This window comes from Ictalurus furcatus, chromosome 3, assembly GCF_023375685.1.
Source record: "Ictalurus furcatus strain D&B chromosome 3, Billie_1.0, whole genome shotgun sequence".
NCBI classification, from domain to species: domain Eukaryota; kingdom Metazoa; phylum Chordata; class Actinopteri; order Siluriformes; family Ictaluridae; genus Ictalurus; species Ictalurus furcatus.
In genome coordinates, this window is record NC_071257.1 from 8,584,184 (window position 1) to 8,603,265 (window position 19,082).

At 38.7% G+C, this 19,082-nt stretch overlaps 2 protein-coding genes across 4 annotated transcripts in view; one reads left to right on the top strand and one right to left on the bottom strand.

The window, feature by feature from the left end:
- Positions 1-1,139: 1,139 nt before the first annotated feature.
- Positions 1,140-12,854, top strand: msh6 (mutS homolog 6 (E. coli)). Its single transcript, XM_053620636.1, has 10 exons — positions 1,140-1,598; positions 2,230-2,432; positions 2,523-2,695; positions 3,278-5,828; positions 10,388-10,680; positions 11,102-11,219; positions 11,369-11,458; positions 11,578-11,732; positions 12,360-12,562; positions 12,671-12,854. The coding sequence occupies exons 1-10, from the start codon at positions 1,180-1,182 to the stop codon at positions 12,750-12,752; spliced, it is 4,287 nt and encodes a 1,428-aa protein (XP_053476611.1). The 5' UTR covers positions 1,140-1,179; the 3' UTR covers positions 12,753-12,854.
- An 8-nt stretch (positions 12,855-12,862) lies between these two features.
- The window catches only part of fbxo11a (F-box protein 11a), a 37,010-nt gene continuing 30,790 nt past the window's right edge, over positions 12,863-19,082 (bottom strand). Inside the window, exons 15-22 of one of the 3 annotated variants that reach the window (XM_053620640.1) lie at positions 17,602-17,687; positions 17,383-17,459; positions 17,050-17,193; positions 15,260-15,370; positions 15,068-15,175; positions 14,873-14,981; positions 14,656-14,754; positions 12,863-14,493 (exon numbers count right to left, since the gene is read on the bottom strand). In XM_053620640.1, the coding sequence (XP_053476615.1) occupies positions 14,364-14,493; positions 14,656-14,754; positions 14,873-14,981; positions 15,068-15,175; positions 15,260-15,370; positions 17,050-17,193; positions 17,383-17,459; positions 17,602-17,687 (864 nt within the window). In that variant the 3' untranslated portion in view covers positions 12,863-14,363. The remainder of the gene's footprint in view (positions 14,494-14,655; positions 14,755-14,872; positions 14,982-15,067; positions 15,176-15,259; positions 15,371-17,049; positions 17,194-17,382; positions 17,460-17,601; positions 17,688-19,082) is intronic. The other 2 variants (XM_053620639.1, XM_053620641.1) reach the window with 2 other exon arrangements.

A 19,082-nucleotide genomic window follows, 5' to 3' on the forward strand; every position in this document is an offset into this window, starting at 1 on the left:
TATCCAACGCCATCTGAATGAAAAGGGACACTATGGTAGGAGATCAAGGAGGACCCTGCTGCTGACACAGAAACATAAAAAAAGCCAGATTGGAGTTTGCCAAAACTTACCTGAGGAAGCCGAAATACTTCTGGGAGAATGTCCTGTGGACAGATGAGACTAAAATAGAGCTTTTTGGTAAAGCACATCATTCTACTGTTTTCAGAAAACGAAATGAGGCCTTCAAAGACAATAACATGGTCCCTACAGTCAAACATAGTGGAGGTTCACTGATGTTTTGGGGCTGCTTTGCTACTTCAGGCACTGGATGTCTTGCCTATGTGCATGGCATTTTGAAATCTGAAGACTACCAAAGAATTCTGTGGTGCAATGTAGGGCCCATTGTCAGAAAGCTGGGTCTCCATCAGAGGTCATGGGTCTTACAGCAGAACAGTGACCCAAAGCATACTTCAAAAAGCACCCAAAAATGGTTTAAAGCTGGGTTCACACTGTACAGTTTTGGCCACGATTTGCTTGTCTGATACAAATTTTGAGAATCCTAAAAAATTCCTATAATCCCAGGCCAAAATCTGTAGTCTTTGATTAATGCAGATTAATGGCTGTTGCGATCAAAATGCACAGTCCTGTAGTGTGGCTCCTCTTACTCAGTACAAGTCTTCTTGCATGCGTCTGTTTTTCATGTCTTGACTGTCGTACAGTGTGACATTAAAGACAACTGAGATCCTACAGTGTGACATTAATGACAACTGAGATCCTACAGTGTGACATTAAAGACAACTGAGATCCTACAGTGTGACATTAATGACAACTGAGATCCTACAGTGTAACATGTCTTACAGCGGGGATCATGTTCGTACAATCTGACAAGCAACAGTCGCAAAGGACTATTAAAAATCGCACAGTGTACACCTGGCTTAAGACAAAGCGCTGGACATTTCTGAAGTGGCCAGCAATGAGTCCAGATCTAAACCCATTAGCACACCTGTAAAGTGTAAAACAGCAGTTGGGAGAAGGAACCCTTCAAATATGAAAGACCTGAAGCAGTGTGTGTGTGTGTGTGTGTGGGGGGGGGGGGGACCTACAAGACATTTTGCCCAGGGGCCTCTGAATTCTTAATCCGGGCCTGCTTTTGACGCTAGAAATGTTTCAAAACCCACAAATGCGTGCAGCAACCCACAAATGTACAGGATCCTTCAGGTCCGTGTTGGAAAATATATGTACGTTCATGAGACGCGGCTGCCGCCCCGCCCACTTCCTCTTTGCACTTTCCCGCGAACGGCTATCTGCACGGCCTGTGTGGAAGAGAAGCAGCTTCGCGTTTCATGCATCAATTTTGTGCAGCTAGTCATGGCAAAGCAAAGTTCCATTTTTAATTTCTTTACAAAGTCGCCGCCAGCAGTCGCGAAAACAAAACCTAATCCGTCTCCAACTGAAGCAGACGTGCCTTCTTTAGTGTCTAAATCCAATAGTTCCCCCAAGGAGGAAGCTAAACAAGCAGCCCAAAACAGTAAGAAGGCTGCGGACAAACCCCTCAAGACTCTGGCTAAAGTCGGTCATGCCAAACCTTTTGGACAGAAAGCTACGGATACAAATGAGAGGTTTGTGCAAAATAAATTTAAGACTAAAGTTAATTTATGTTTGTAGCGAATGCATGAAGCAGATTAGCCGAGTAAAATATTGACGCTAACGGCTTATGGTTTTAGCTAGCTTGGCTAACTGAAATAACTAGAATTTGGGTACATTGGGCTAGTTAGTGTTTTGATATTATTGGAGTGTTACTTTTAAAAAGCTTTAGAAAAGATTGACCCCATAGGAAGCGCAACGGTTTGGCCTCACTCACTCACACACACCTACACACACACCTCGACATTTCAAGTTTCCTGGCGGGAGATAGAAAGCTGAGCAGAGGCTTTGGAGCATTTTACACTCTTGTGTGCCATTCATAACTAAATGAGATTTTCCTTAGAATCTGGATGAGGGATTAACGATCAGTGATGACCAAACTGACATGTGAAGCAGTGTTTGTAAGCACTGGAGCAACCTACAAATCAAGAGTAAAAATTATGCTAGACATTTCCCCAATCTCCAATTTTCTCCCTTTTTGTGCTTTATTCTAATAGTAAAAAAAAAAAATCATCAGAGAAGAGCAATGTAAACGGTGTGAGACAAAAAAAACTATTCAAAATGAATGTTTTTTTTTTTTTTAAACTTATTTTGAAAAATTTTCAGCTCTTCATTCCCCTTCCATGCGGGTGATCTGGTGTGGGCAAAACTAGAAGGACACCCATGGTGGCCTTGCATGATAGTGCCCCAGCCGGTGAGTGGGCAGCAGATGAAGGGCAGAGGCCAAGATCAGAGAGTGCATGTCCATTTTTTTGACGAACCAGCAACGCGGGGTTGGGTCAGAAAGAAGTACATTCGACAATATAAAGGTGAGCTGAGGTTGCATGACATGTATCTGTAGCTATACTGGAACTAATTAAACAATCTAACATTGAATGCATTTTGGTTATGCCTAACAGGTTCAGGTAGCACTGATGCCAAAACAGGTGGTTTGTTCTTCAGTGGCAAGCCTGTGATTCGCAGGGCAATGGAGTTGGCAGACTGTGTGCTGCAGGACAGTCCCGAACAAAGACTAAAGATACCTGTTTGTATGGATGCCTCTGATGAGGAAGCAGAGGACGAAGAAATGGAGGTAAGAAGCAATGTTAAGGATGTATTTCTAGCATCTATTTTTTTTAAAATGAATTAATTCATAAGTGAAATTTTTCTTATTCTCCTTATAATTGTTTTATTCATTAATTATGGTAATTGTTGTAGCGTAATTATAGGTGTTATAGTAATTGCATTTGAGTTTGTAATAGTAATGCCATCAGATCTGCCAAAATTAAAACTGAAAGGAAAAAAATAAATAAATGACTGATTATGCTTGTAACTAGTCAAACTGTAGAATTAGCATGTTTAAGTATATATTGATTTAGCTTTGACACATTCTTGAGGAAGTTTTTTAATTTTTGTTAGAAATGCATGTATTTTCTGTTTGAGTGAAATTTTAAGTGTAGTGTGTAATGTTTTTCATATAATCATTTGCTCATTGTTTTTAAGGGTGACTAATACCTCAGTCTGTCTGATCAAGGAAAAAAAAAAGGAATTCGTTTTTATATGATGCCTAGTTTTATTTACTGTAAGGCAGGAAGTTCCTACCCACTTGACGTTAAACATGTATGGGGAGGAAGAGTTCTGAATTTTCTATTATTTAAAATCACGTTCTCTGCAGGTTGAACAATCAACACCATCAGATGAAGAAATATCAGAAGAAGAGGTTCAGAAGGTGAAGCCTAGCAGGCGTTCATCACGTGCTGCAGCAGAGCATGCTCAGAAACCCAAACGTCGGCGTATTGTGGTGGCCTCTGACAGTGAGGGCTCTGGTGAGGAGTTCAAGCCAGATCAGGGAGATCAGGCAGAAACCAGCAGTGAGGAGGAAGATGGGGTCATAAGTGATGTGGAGGAGAGTATACCTGAATCTGAACCTGACAGTCCTGTGAAGCCTGTAAAACGGAAACGTCCATCAGAGAAAACTGCTAAAACAAAAAGTACAGCTATACCCTCAGAGATTCACAAGAGCAATTCTGTGAGTCTTGCAGCTGACACAAAGTCACGTCTGTCTGCTTTTTCAGCTCCAGACAGCTTTGAGAGTCAGGGCAGTGCTTCAGGAAAATTGGATGGGGCTGGTGTGTGGGACCATGAAAAATTGGATTGGTTGCAGAACGGCAAAAGAAAGGATGCTCAGAGGAGGCGTCAGTCAGATATGGACTATGACCCAACCACTCTATATGTGCCTGAAGACTTCCTGAACAAGGTTACACCTGGCATGCGTCGATGGTGGCAGCTCAAGTCAGAGATGTTTGATACTGTTCTTTTCTATAAAGTAGGCAAGTTTTATGAGCTCTACCACATGGACGCTGTGATTGGTGTCAGTGAGTTGGGGCTTACTTTCATGAAAGGCAACTGGGCACATTCTGGTTTCCCTGAGATAGGTTTTGGCCGTTTCTCTGATGTGCTCGTACAAAAAGGTTACAAGGTGGCACGTGTAGAACAGACCGAGACCCCTGAAATGATGGAAGCACGATGCAAGGCTATGGTGCGTCCCACAAAATTTGACCGTGTAGTTCGGCGAGAGGTATGCAGAGTAATCACCCGGGGCACCCAGACGTATAGTGTGCTCGATGGTGCGCCTTCTGTGGCCGAGAGCAAGTACCTGCTGAGTGTGAAAGAGAAAAATCAGGAGGAAAATGCAGGCCAATACCACATATATGGGGTCTGCTTCATTGACAGCTCAATGGGTCGCTTTTATGTAGGTCAGTTCCAAGATGACCGCCACTGTTCCCGTCTGCGTACCTTACTGGCACATTATGTGCCAGCGCAGGTGCTATTTGAGAAGGGTAACTTGTCAGCTGAGACACAGAAGATCTTCAAGGCTGCTCTGTCCTCAGCAATGCACGAGAGTCTTAGTGCTGGCTCACAATTCTGGGATGCCCAGAAAACCCTGAAAACCTTGGTAGATGAAGACTACTTTAAAGAAATTAAAGAAGAGAGTAGTCATTCTTCAGGATCAGCTCTCCCCAGTCCTCTAAAAGCAATGACTTCTGAAAGTGACTCGCTAGGTCTTACTCCTAAAGAAGGATATGAACTTGCTCTCTCTGCACTTGGGGGATGCATATTCTATCTTAAAAAATGCCTGGTTGATCAAGAGCTTCTTTCCATGGCTGACTTTCAGGAATATGTTCCAGTGGATGTGGAGATACAGCAGTCGGAGAATGCATCAAATTTCTTTGCCCAAACTTGCCAACGTATGGTGCTGGATGGAGTGACACTGGCCAACCTTGAGATTCTCCAGAATGGTTCTACTGGAGGCACAGAAGGTACTCTGCTTGAACAGTTGGACACTTGCTGTACTCCTTTTGGCAAGAGGCTGTTAAAACAATGGCTCTGTGGTCCCCTCTGTAACCCAGCATCCATTAATGATCGGTTGGATGCTCTTGAAGACCTAATGGCTGCACCAGCCCAAGCTACTGACGTTACAGAACTCCTGAAGAAACTTCCAGACCTTGAAAGGTTACTCTGCAAAATCCATAGTATGGGTACTCCTCTAAAGGGACAGGACCACCCAGACAGCAGAGCAGTTTTTTATGAGGAGATTGTCTATAGCAAACGCAAGATTGCTGACTTCCTTTCAGCATTGGAAGGGTTCAAAACCATGCAGGAAATTGTGTCAATCATGGAGTCAGTCTCCGTAGGATTCCAATCTAAATTGCTGCGACAAGTAGTGATCCTAAAAACAAGAAGTGATGAGGGTATGTTTCCCGATCTTAGACCGGAGCTTAACCGCTGGGACACAGCTTTCGACCATCAAAAAGCACGTACGACTGGTGTGATTACACCCAAGGCTGGCTTTGACCCAGAGTATGATCAGGCTCTGAGTGGGATCAAGGACTGCGAGAGAAATCTGCAAGACTACTTGGATCGTCAGAAGAAGAGACTTGGCTGTAAGAGTCTATCTTACTGGGGTACAGGACGGAACCGCTATCAAATGGAGGTTCCAGACAGTGTTTCTGAGAGGAGCTTACCAGAAGAATTTGAGGTGAGGTCCACAAAGAAGGGCTGGAAGAGGTACTCAACAAAGCAGATTGAGCATATGTTCTCAGACTTGCAGAGCTGGGAGGACAAAAGGGACACTGCACTGAAAGATTGCATGAGGAGACTGTTTTACAACTTTGATAAAAACTACAAAGACTGGCGGACTGCTGTGGAGTGCATGTCGGTTCTTGGTAAGGACAAAAATAATTATTTCTTCAAAACATTTTTCCCCCATGTTCTCACTACATAATTACAACTTAACATTAAATTCCACGTAGCTGCTGACTGCAAAAATAACACATTGCTGTGAGACCTGTAGCTCTTAAATGCTCATATTAGTTGTAAAAAGTGAATAAATGTAAATATAAATACCAATATAGCCGCAAGCAACAATTATCGGGATTCTGGCACTGTAAGGACATGCTTAAAAATATATTACTTAATAATGTGCAAGCCTGTAAGCACTTAAATCAGAGAAAAGGCAAGATGGTTTTAAGAAATACAGTGCTGTGGAAAAGTATTTGTGAAAGTATTGATTTCTTCTGTTTTTGTGTGTATATCATACTAAATATTAGTGTTGGATCCGAGTCCACCTTTGTTGAGTAAGTCGAGACCAAGTCCTTAACCGTCAGAGTCCAAAAGGGGCTGAGTTGGACTTAAGTCCGAGTCCTTAATATCTGAGTTGAGTCCGGTCGAGTCCAGAAAGTAATTAAATTGAAAAAAGATTTTAAATTGCAATTGTAAACTCAACACTGAGCTGTTAAATTAATATTTTAACCTTGACAAACCAATGGCAACATAAATGAAACAAAAAATACAACTATTATATCTTGCCATTGCCATTTAATATTTTTCTCATGTCATCAGCACCTCAACTAATTTCCTATCAAAAAATGGTTTCAATGGGGAAAAAGGGATATATTGGTATATGTAGAACTTTTATTACATTACAAGTGTATGAAAATGCAAATGAACCTGTTTTGTTATTGTACCACACTATACTGTGTCCTCCAGTTCGAGCTGACATTTCAATTATTATGATTCCTTTTCCAGTTATATAGTCTGACAGAGAGTACAGAGTAGAGTTACATTTAGCAGCATGTCATAACAACAAGCTTCATGCTTTATTACTGCTTTTAGTCTGTCTATGAAGCACAACAAACTAATTTCTGAACACTCATTTTAAGTCCTAAAATAAATTTAAAAAAATCCCTGTCAGCAGGGTTTGATATTTACTAGATTACGAGTTACATTTAACATGAAATTCAAGACTGGAATCACCAAATGCTAATGTTTAGGGGCTGGCAATATGATTCTACAGTCTTATTTCTTGATAACGATACGTTTTCTCAGGTAGGTCTATCAGTAGTATTCAAGTAAGAAATACCATGGTGGCGGTCGTGCGAGGGGCGTTTCCCTTCTCTTGTGCATGGGCTGCTGGCCTGCCATCACAGTAGTTACCAAAATGTTCTTTACATATCTTGCTGATGTTTACATATCATGCTGCATTGGGTCAAAGGTTGCTAACTTTGCCAGTTTGTCTGGGTGATAGTAATCAGCCACAGTCTTCCAGAATGAAAATTAAAAATTCTGAGACTTTTGAGATTGAAATGATGGCTTACATAAGTTGAGTTTGAATGTGTGCTTATTTAAATGACATAAGACATGACTTTCAAATTTATTTAAACGTGAGCTAAATTCCAAAATAGTTCTAAAACTAGCTCCCAGTCATTTTCCAAATTCCACTGCTTTTGACTTCCAGTATCAGTAACTATCGTTATATATGCAATGTAATATTTAAAGTAATACACATTTTCCAAAGCAGTTAAAACATGTAAGTTTGGACAATTTTTCACCAATGCGCTCATTGTTATACACTCAACAAACTCTTTATTAGGTACACCTATTCATTCATGCAGTTATCTAATCAGCCAATTGTGTGGCAGCAGTGTGTGTGTGTGTGTGTGTGTGTGTGTGTGTGTGTGTCTATATATATATATATATATATATATCATGCAGGTATGGGCCACCAGCACCGGTAATGTTCACATTAACCATCAGAATGTTGGGGGAACTCATCATTCTCAGTGATTGGTGATCTCAGTGATTTTGACTGTGGCATGATTGTTGGTGCAGATGGGCTGGTTTGAGTATTTCTATAACAACTGATCTCTTGGAATTTACCCACACAACAGTCTCTAGAGTTTACTCAGAATGGTGCAATAAAGAAAAACCATCTAGTGAGCGTTAGTTCTACGGACAGAAACGCCTTGTTGATGAGAGGTCAAGTGAGAATGGCCAGACTGGTTTAAGCTGACAGAAAGACTACAGTAATGACCGCTCTGTACAATTGTGGTGAGCAGAAATGCATCTCAGAATGAACACCTTGAAACTTGAGGTGAATGGGCTACAACAGCAGAAGACCACATCAGGTTCTACTTCTGTCAGCCAAGAACAGAAAGCTGACACTGCAGTGGGCACAGGCTCACCAAAACTGGACAGTTGAAAAATGTAACCTGGTCTGATCAATCTTGATTTCTGCTGAGGTGCACAGATGGTAGGGTCAGAATTTGGAAACAGCATGAATCCATGGACCCAGTTAGCCTTGTGTTTTCTTGGCACACTTTAGGCCTGGTAATACCAGTCATTTGCTTGAATTCCACAGCTCATTTGAGTATTGTTGCTGACCATGTGCATCCCATCATGGCCACAATTTGCCCATCTTCTGATGGCTGCTTCCAGCATGATAATGCACCATGTGAAAAAGCAAAAGCCATCTTAAACTGGCTTCATGAACATGTCGATGAGTTCAGTCAATAGAACACTTGGGATTTGCAGCATTAAAGTGTTAAATCTGAAAGGGAGGCCATACGCAGCATTAGTATAGTGTTCCTAATAAAGTGATTGGTGAGTTGTTATGAGAATATGTTGCTATAAGAATGAGTAAATCAAATCACTGCGAGGTTTATGGGTATGTTTGCATTTTTATGGAATCGTCTGGAGCTTTATGGTGTTAAATGAATGCATGCACAATCTGCAACCTACAGGAAAAATCAGTCCACAGCTCAAATTTTTCAAACATTAGAAAAAAATTTCAGGATTTTGGTCACACTGAGTTGACAACACTAATCAGGCTACTTTTAATATTAAAGACTTGATTGAGTTTTCTTTTCCGTAAGAAAACAAAATTGAACAGCCAAATGAATAACACAAGCATTCCTTAGTTTAAGTCCTAAGGTAAAGAAGTAAGGCGCTAAAATGCTTATCTTACGAAGGTGCGTAGGCGCACTTTAGTGATTTTATGTTTATTTTAATTATTATTATTATTATTATTATTATTAGTAGTAGTAGTAGTAATAGTAGTGGTGGTGGTGGTGGTAGTAGTAGTAGTAGTATACTTCCTATGGGAGTTTGGCAGCATATCGAATGCTTTGCAGATGACTGAAAGACCTCATTCCAAAGGTCTCCAAGAGGTTGTCTAAATTCACTTCTAGGTAGCGCTGTAATTTGCAAATTTTGTAAAATTTCTCATAGCTTTTGAACCACTCGTCATCAAATGAAGATTCTTGTTTCTATTGATTGTCTTGAAGATTCAGTGTGTTGATTAGAATGAATTTGATTTCTCTAACAGAAATTTTAATTATAACAAAAACAGTTTATTTTTATTTTTACATTTTTATTATTTATTTTTTTTTTAAACTTATCCTACCATGAATTTTATTGAATAACCATGACATTTGGAAGATGGCATCAGGAGACCAACAAAAGTTCTTGATCAGATTTTGGATATGATTGGTTGGTTCGTCCATAACATGAAAATGAATTTTACTGTGATGTTATCAAACAGGATATGAGGGCATATCTCTGCAACAGAGTGATGGAGTTTGACCAAATTTTGTAGATGAGTAACTGACTGTCCTCAGGGACTCCAAAAAGTTGAGTTTAAATCCCCTATGGTAGGTCCTGTAATTCACATATTAGTAAAATGGCCCATAACTTTTGAACCTCTTAACCTGCAATCATGATTCTTCTTTCTCTGATTCCTTGGGATGTGCTGAGAGTTCAACATGTAAAAAAAAATTGTGATCTGCCAAGCAGAAAGTTGGCCATGTTGAAATTCATTAAAAACTGTTTCTTTTGTTTCTCTTACAAATTTTGTCCAATCATCATCAATAAAGAAAAAAAAAACACAATTTCTCGAATTTTTGATAACAGTGATGATTCATCCATAATATGCAAATGAGGTCATATCTCCAACACTTTCATATATTTGACATGAAACTTATCACATATTTAGCAACATGACTTGACATTAAGGAACAAATTTTGACGTCATTTGCAACTTAAGAGGGCTACTGAAAAAAGGATGTGGTGATATCTCAGCAACAGCTTGACCTTTTGCCTTTAGATTTAGTACATCTCCTTTGGAGCAAGCACTGATGGTGCCAATGGCTTCAGTCTTCTGCTTCCGCTGAGGGGTGTGAACAGAAAGTCCTTGGCCCCCTTAATTGCTGCTTGCTACATTTGGAATTTATTTTAATGCTCTCTAGTCTTTGATTCTTTGGATTTTGTTGTACTCTAAGCTTAGAGGAGCTTTGTGGTAAATTACACCATTACTTGTTGACTTGGGTACATTTTACCCATGTACCTTTTTAGGATCACCTAAACAGCAAGTTATGTGGATACCCAAGTGATGCTTGTGAAACCCTTTTAAGTACAGTAGTGATTTATATTGTCTGTGCTGTTGCAGATGTGCTGTTGAGTTTGTCCCGATACAGTCAGAGTGGGAACGGGCTGATGGTAAAACCAGAGATTGTTCTGCCAGGTAATAGCCCCCATTCTTCCCCTTTCCTGGACCTCAGAGGATCCCGGCATCCCTGTGTCACCAAAACCTATTTTGGTGATGACTTCATCCCCAATGACATCGTTATTGGTTGTACTGGCAATGAGGAAGAGGAGAACGAAGACAATAAGAAGGCACTAGCCCCCTGTGTACTTGTCACAGGGCCTAACATGGGAGGCAAGTCCACCCTAATGAGGCAGGTGAGTTCATTCTTGTGGACTGTTTGGGGCACAATTCTAATTGGTAAATACTTCTAATGTCAAGTTTGCCAAGATTGATTTTTCTTGCAGTGTATTTATTTTGGGGCTCTGAGAAGGATATTGGTTTATGTACATACAACTTTTTAAGCTTCTTTTAATTCAGACCAGTTGCCGTTGACATTGGGGAAAAACAACAGGAAATGCCTAAAGGTATAGGATAAGCAGGATTTGTGCTGTATTCACTGTTTGTCAAAGATTAAAAAAAAAAAAAAAAAATTCTCCAGGCAGTTGTTATCCTTTAAAGTGGACAGGGTTTTTACCTGTCCAGTCTGGGGAAACACTAGCTGTATAGCTCCATATTGTTATAGTTGTCTGTCTTTTTGACAAGAGGAAATGTAGCCCTATGAATTTTTTGCTGTAGTGTGGCCTGGTTGTGATCTTGGCACAGTTGGGTTGCTATGTGCCTGCTGAAAGCCTGCGCCTAACCCCTGTGGACCGAGTGTTCACTCGCCTTGGTGCCTCAGATCGTATCATGTCTGGTGAGTTGCCTCCCCTTTTGTATGCTGTGATAAGTAGGTGCCTGTTAAAGGTTCAAAAAGAAGTTTTGTAGTGTAAGAAATTACTTTTATTGAGAAGAGATGACCTGACCTAGTCTGGATATTCATGTTTACCTGCTCTGTACCATTAGGAGAGAGTACTTTCTTCGTGGAGCTTAGTGAAACAGCCAGTATCCTTTTGCATGGGACCACTCATTCACTTGTTCTTCTTGATGAACTGGGTAACACACTTACTTCTTTTAGGTTGTTTTAAATATAGGCTTATACTGTTTTTTTCCCTTTAAAGCCTAAAATGCACTTAGCACACCTTATGTGCAACACTTATTATGATTGGTTACAGGTAGGGGTACGGCCACCTATGATGGCACAGCCATAGCAAGTGCAGTGGTGAAGGAACTGTCAAAGAGGATCTGCTGCCGGACTCTGTTTTCCACCCATTACCACTCACTGGTAGAAGACTACACTCAAGACTGTGCTGTTAAGCTTGGCCATATGGTCAGTCTTATTAATTTTTTAGCTCAGACTGAGATGGATCACATGATAATTATTAATCTGTTTAGTGGAACACATGGCCCTTTCCTGAAAGGAACACCATAGTCCTAATAATTTAACTACTCGTACAACAATTTAACAGCTTGTGACAGATCTGTCCTTGGCACAGATAATGTTCATACTTTAACAATGTGAAAATGTTGAGTTTTATGTATAACTATTAGTCAAAAGCTCACAAATCCTTTTCTTTAGACAGTATTTTGTATACATTCATTTCATAATGAAAGCTAAATTTCGCTAAGCATGTTGCTAAAATGCAATATGTGGATTAAAAACAACTGCTCAAACCTAGTCTTATCTTTTAGGATTTTTTTTTTGTAATAAAAAATGCATTGTATTTTCACTTTTTAAACTTATGGGTAAGCCGTACAACATCATGCTAGTTAATTCTTTTTTTCAGCTTTCATAATCCATTGTCTTGTTAAGAGAGAAAAGACTTGCCGCAGGCACATTTATCAAGAAAGGGAAATGTAAAGCTACCTGTCTAATACATCTTAGATGGTCATGACTGAAACTTTAACTCAGGTGTTGTTTTAAGACTTGTGATCTTTCTACTACATTTGCACTCAGGCCTGCATGGTGGAAAATGAGTGTGATGAGGATCCTAGCCAGGAGACCATCACTTTCCTGTACAAGTTCATCAGTGGTGCTTGTCCCAAGAGCTATGGATTTAATGCTGCACGCCTTGCCGATATCCCTGAAGAGGTGATTCAGTCAGGAAATTGTAAAGCCCGTGAGTTTGAGAAGAGCATCATGGCTCTGAGGATCTTCAAGTGAGAAACACTAAATTGTATAAAAATAAATTGCGTAATTAACATTCAAAACAAGTTCTCCACTATGCAGTGTGAATTCTTATATTGTGTTTTATATCCTCTCTTTAGAAAAGTGTGTTCATTTGCTGAAGATCCCACAGCTAATCGTGAACAGTTTGCCAGACTTGTTCAGATGATTGTTAATCTGTAATGGAGATAAGAGTTGTACTCTGAAGAAGATGGCTATTGTTCAACTGGAAAGTATTTTCACTACTACTGACATGATCTAATAAAGTTTATTCTTAAAAATGCATACTTTCTCCCTTTCACTAGGAAATTAGATCTTTTGATTATTACCAACATCTGCATAATTAAGTACTTCACAGTATATTACGTCTAGCTGTCCTGGAACATGCATTCTATTCAGTCTGTACAAGAACCCAGTCACCATATGCAGTTGTAGGGAAAGGCCAAAGCAAAAACAAAGTGTCCATATTAATCTGAGCTTTAATAAAGCAAGAAACTGCTTTACAATTTCTGCAGCAGAGTAGCTCATTCATTTGGTTGAACCCTTTCACCCAGGATATTTTGAGGAAAAGGCAATGATCAGTGATGTTATGAGAAGGCTACTAGAGCTATTTCACCAGACATTATTGGGTGAAAAAAAAAATCTCATTGCTTTTCACTGAGGAAGGGTAATCTCAAAGAGGACAAGTCATATATGGATCATGTGGTCATTAAAAAGGGGGTTAATCAGAGGTATTTTCAAAATGAACATACAAATACCACAACCTTTACTTCATTAGGGTTGTGAAAACACGCATTCTGCCATTAAAACACGCTTTCCCTTTAATTTAAAAAAAACAAAAAAACCCTAAAACAGCAATGCTAGAGAATAGCTAGTGTTTTTCATTTTCACTTTTCCTGATAAATCTCTTTCACAGAAAGAATACATCCTGCACCATGAGTACAATTACAGTTAAATCGAAAAGGTATAACAACTCCCAAAATGAATATTTAATAAAAAAAAAAAATTCCATTACATTTAAGATTTCCACTTGATAATACAAAACTATGAGAGCATTAAAATTGAATACCAGTTAATTTGTTTAAAAATGCTGCAGTGCTGGTCATATCACCATACATACACCGGCGTGTGGCAATAAATTCATGGAGACAGGCACTAAGAACCTGGGGAGAGACTGCTCTTTGTAGATATGAACCAGCAATCTTTTACCACATTTCTTTCTAGCACTACCCAAAACCAGTCAGGGTCTCAGGAATTAACATTTCCAGTTATCACCTATCCACCTCTCTGAAAACAAAGCAGGGGAACTATTATAACCCCAGCAGAACAGCCGCTTTTTCTTCTTCTTTTTTTTTTTTTAAATAATAGTCTCTTTGTGGCTTGCATTACTAGCTGTCTTAAGCTTTAAAAAGAAAGTGTTTGAATTTTTAAAAAAAAATTATTACTGAAATTGTATTATTTCAAAAATAATTTCAGAACTGGATTGATGAGTGCTAGGGATCCACTAATCTGATCTCTCGTATTTATATTGTATCTGATTCACTGACAATTTAGGCCTTGAACAAGATATAATATAAATATAAATCTTGCATGTGAATATCTGAAACGAATTAGCTTAGTGCCATTGTATTCAAATGATGGTTTGCTAATTTGGTAACAGTAGCTTGCAGAGGTGGCTTATTTCTGGCGGCATCAGCCACTCCTCAAAGCTCTGATGTTGGTATTCTATTGAAAATGGAAAAAGGGGCAGCAGTACATCCCTAAGGAATGGTATGGAGTCTCTTGATCACAGACTCAGTTGTGCTGCAGTGTGCTGGACTCTATAGGAGGAGCAGAGTCATACAATGTATCCGTGTCGTGTGTTGGCTCTCCGGCTAACGTGCACGAGTTTGACAATGTCCCAGCACCACAGTCACAGAAAAATCTGTGGAATAAAGACATTACACAGGTTACACAAAAGACGAGAACCAGCCTCACCCTTTCAAAACTATTCAGTAATAGAAGTCACAAAATTAAAATCCTGAAGGAAGGAGAATACTCTTAATAAAACTGCACAAAGCTGCAATGTATGACAGATGGGACTGACCGATCGTGTCTAATAAACTCTACATCATGTCCTTGATGACACTTTTTGATGCAATTCACACAAATTGCATTGCGGTCTGTTGTGTTACAGGTGTGACATCTGCATGGAGAAAAAGCAGTTAAATTAGTGTGGTCAATTCTATACCATGTAAAAAAAATTCTAAACATTGTATTACTAATGCTTTCCAATAGAAGCTGAGCCTGAGGAATGGTGTTACCTGTAAAAATCATGCATTGGATAGCTGGTGTAACTGGAAATCTTATACAGGCACTGTCCTCGGCTCACAGCTTTTTCGATGGCGTCTTGATTGTTCATTATCTTATTATCTGTGTTTAAGGATGATTGTTCATTTTAAAAGGCTTACATAATCAGCAGGAAGGTCCATTCATGACTATCCTCAACATTTCCTCACCTTTCATTGTCACGTTGACACCGGATGCAAGAAACAACCCACCAAAGCGGTTGTTAAAAATCTGATTTCCTTCTAAAGTTGCAGTTGCATGGTTTGTGATCTCAATACCTGTTTTACACATTCAAATGATTAGATAAAAGGCACATTTTTAACGTTACTCTATAAGGATCTAAGCACATTTTCTCCACACACCTGCGGCAAAGCCATCAAATATCCTGTTTTTTCGCAGTACAGGGTGACTGTTGGTACTGATGAGGACCCCTGCCTGAGCATTCCTAAAGATGTCATTCTCCTCCAACAACCCTGAAAGAGACACCACAAATAAACACAAATCATATGAAGAACTTCTCCAGACTTAATTAAACAGACTGCAATTCTACTTGAGTGTGGAAATGTAACGGTCAATCAAAATTAATTGTGAAACTCATTACTACTGCTAGCTTTAACATTGAACATTTAATTTTAAACCATTAAAATAATCCATTTGGAATAATAAATTGTGTATAAAGTTATAGAAACTGTTACCGCCCTAGGACAGTGTGTTAATAACACGTATTTGTAACAAGTGATTAAAGTGAAAGGAATATTCCTTGTATTGATTTAACAGTCTAATGGGAAGAGTTGTTTCTACTTGGGTCGTGCAGAAGCAGCAGCCATGCAAGTAGCATTGTTCACACTTGCTGCATATCTAATATAAATACATAAGTTATATGAATTTAGTATGTACTATTTAATAATTACATTCACTAGATGGCACGTTAGTGTACAGTGATGTTAAGCAGACTGACTGAGCTCGGTCTCTCTTAAAATTTTGTCATAGTTGTGACTGCTGTCATGAGCAGAGTCCCAAATCAAAAAATCTGATCATACATTAAAAAAAACATTTACTAATCTAGAAAATCCAGAAGACTGGTATGCAAAGCAGATGTAGGTTTATGAGAGGTTTCTAAAATTCAAAATACAATAGGAAACACTGGATTGTGACCCCTGGTTTGGGAACCCCCGCCCTAGGACCATCTCTGCACCTTTATCCTCAATAAAATGGCAATATTTAGGAATACATGAACAGAATATGAACATGCAATTAGAAACATACCATGTCCTGCCATACCAAATAACTAGCCAGCTAGCTGCTAGTAAACTAGCTTGTGTTTGACACAGATAGATACCAGTATGATTTCACTATCAGTATTTATATTCACAATTTTCACAGAGTCCTAACTCAGTGACTTATTTAACAATAAACAAATCTGCCACATTACAAATCAGTACCACTTTGATCATCACCAATATTAGCTCAGTGATCCTGCTGGGAAGCTGAATTTACAGCTACCTTGCCATCCTCTAATAACTGTCAGCTGAGGTCACATAAAATACTCCTTAAAATTCTGAGTAAGCATGAAAATGCTGACAAAATTCTAAATGGAAGCATGAAATGTTCTTTTAATAAATTTGCCCCAAAACAGCTGTTCATAATACCCACTTAAGAGGAGTATTAACATGTTGCTGTTATAACTGTACTTTAACAAGGTTTTAGCTTGATGGTATTCTTAGGCCATTCTTAGACACCTATTTTATTAGTATGAGGATGAATTTGATGGGAGACTGCAGAGCATTTCAGCAAGTCAGTATGGATAAGATGTATGCTAAATGCTGTAAATACAAGAGGGGTTAACTACTTTAAAAAAAAGTCATGTTTGGGTGTATAGGGATACCTAGCTGAAAAATCAAAATGATCTGCACGGCACTGCTAAAATTCAGATGCAAATTATATGGCTAAGGAATGATCTCCATAATACTAGCAGTATTATTATTGCTCAACTATAAACAAATTCTGTAAATGCTAGTTCTGGTATTCCAGCTTACCTCGGAGTGAAAGTCATTTTTAATAACAATAATAATAATATTCATTAATACTTTTTTTCTTTTATACACTCTTGCAAAATCCAGTATATAATTCAAGCTGACTCTAGAGCACTAACCACGTCCTCCATTGAATATGCAAATTCCTCCATCTCTCCCATCATGGATCTTATTCCTACGAAGTGTTGGGTTGCTGTCTGTCTTGATCCAAACCCCTGCCATGGCATTGTCAAAGATCTCATTGTCTTCTATTAAGCCCAAACCTGTAAATACATCAATTTACTTAGTGGTACATTTTGATCATAATATTCAAAATAATTTCCATCAACCTCACTAGAATGACTAGAGCTGCAATGACGAACAAAGAGATATCTGCCACTTGCTGCAGAAACATACCTTTATTCAGCATCCTGACAAACTACAAATATTCTAAAGGAGAGCAGAAATTTTACCGGAGTTGTAAACAAGGATGCCACCATTTTGTCCACCCCAGATCTTGTTTCGTCTTATTTTTGGGTTGCTTCCAGTCCTATATGATGAAATAAGACAATAACCCAGGCAATTATTTAAATGCATATCAAATGGTATTAAAGGCAGTGCCAAAATTGCAAACAGAACAGTTCTGTATAATAGTAGCTCTTATCATTTCTACACTGTGCATGAGAACTGACCTTATCTGAACTCCTGAATACATGTGGTTGTAGATATCATTGTCTTCCAGCACTCCATGCCCATTATCATAAAAATAAACACCAACCTGCAAACACAATGAGGAAAGAAATCTCAGCTGTAGGCTCCAATAAGCCATTATTAGTAAGATTGAAAATGTAGTGCATGTTTTGTAATTGCAACATTCAGTAAGTATTAAATAGTATTTGGATTTGTAACTGTTGTTACCGATTTCAAATATGTAGAACATGTTTTGCAATTTAAAAATAAATTCTGAAATTGGAACTTTTGGGACTAAAGTTATTTTGCATTTTCAGAATCTGCACGAAAGGAACTATATAAACTACTGTTTACAGTTGGTGTTTTCCCCCTCTAGCTAACCAGAAAAGACAACTGAAAATAACTACAAACTGAAATGTTATTTAAAAAAAAAACATTTGTTTAATTCATTCTATAATTTATTTCCTTTAAAGAGCAGCTCCAGTGGCCTATTTTCCCCATTGTCATGCCCGTGTTCGAACACTATCTGCATCACCAGATGTTGCACTCCTTGACGTAATCACTGATGACGGAGGTCACACACAGAAAAAGGCTATTTATTTGCCAGTAAATACGTGTGGATTTGAGTAATTCCCACAGCTCAAAACACTCAGACAAAATAAGCAAGTCCAGAAATTTCTCCAGGAGTTGATTTACTTACTCATGGTCAAAAAGTGCAGAAATAAAGCACTGTATTCCATACCAGCGTATGGGAGATGTTGTATAAGAGTGAAATAATGAATGAGTTGTGTGCAACGTGAACCAAGCAACTTGATCTGCAAAAGAAATAAAGATATCTCCATTTCTGGATGGCGCTGGACTTCACTTGAGGTAGAATGTGTTTGGAATTTTTGTTCGACACTTCATGCCAATGAACACAAATTCATAATATTGAAATAATAATTTTACGGTGGCTGAAACATCACCACAAATAGGAAAACAAAATAAATCCAAAACAAAACAACAAATCATAAACACAATGGCAAATCCAAAAACACATTAACAAGTCAGAAAACACAACGACAAATCTGCAGTACAGACAAAACATTAACACATGCACACACGAATTGACTCTCCAGTACTGGTGCAGCACCGTAGCCTGCTGTACTTCCTGTAGATCTTGACTGACAGCTGTGTCATCCAATCAGCAGTAAGTAATCCATTCGCAAAATATACCTACTGTTTTAATTTTGTCTGACTTGTCATTGTGTTTTCTGTTTTCCTATTTGTGATTTGTTTTACACTTCTCGGCCACCGTAGTATTTACTTATTTACTTTTAACCTTGAAATTCAATGTAGTTTTTTCAGCGTTTAAAGAGTCACATTTTAAAATTCAGGTATATAAGCCACAGTTCCTGGTGCCAGTTGGTGGTGATAGGACAATGAATCACTTTTGCCATTTGTATGTGATTATGCCAAGATTTATACATACATCTTGAACTCT

What these genes read in the sequence shown, in the direction of transcription:
- msh6 (XM_053620636.1), top strand. Translation starts at nt 1,180, where the DNA reads ATGTACAGGATCCTTCAGGTCCGTGTTGGAAAATATATGTACGTTCAT. An exon ending in TGTTCTTCTTGATGAACTGG is followed by an intron (nt 11,459 to 11,577) that starts GTAACACACTTA and finishes GATTGGTTACAG; the next exon opens with GTAGGGGTACGGCCACCTAT. An exon ending in ATGGCTCTGAGGATCTTCAA is followed by an intron (nt 12,563 to 12,670) that starts GTGAGAAACACT and finishes TCCTCTCTTTAG; the next exon opens with AAAAGTGTGTTCATTTGCTG.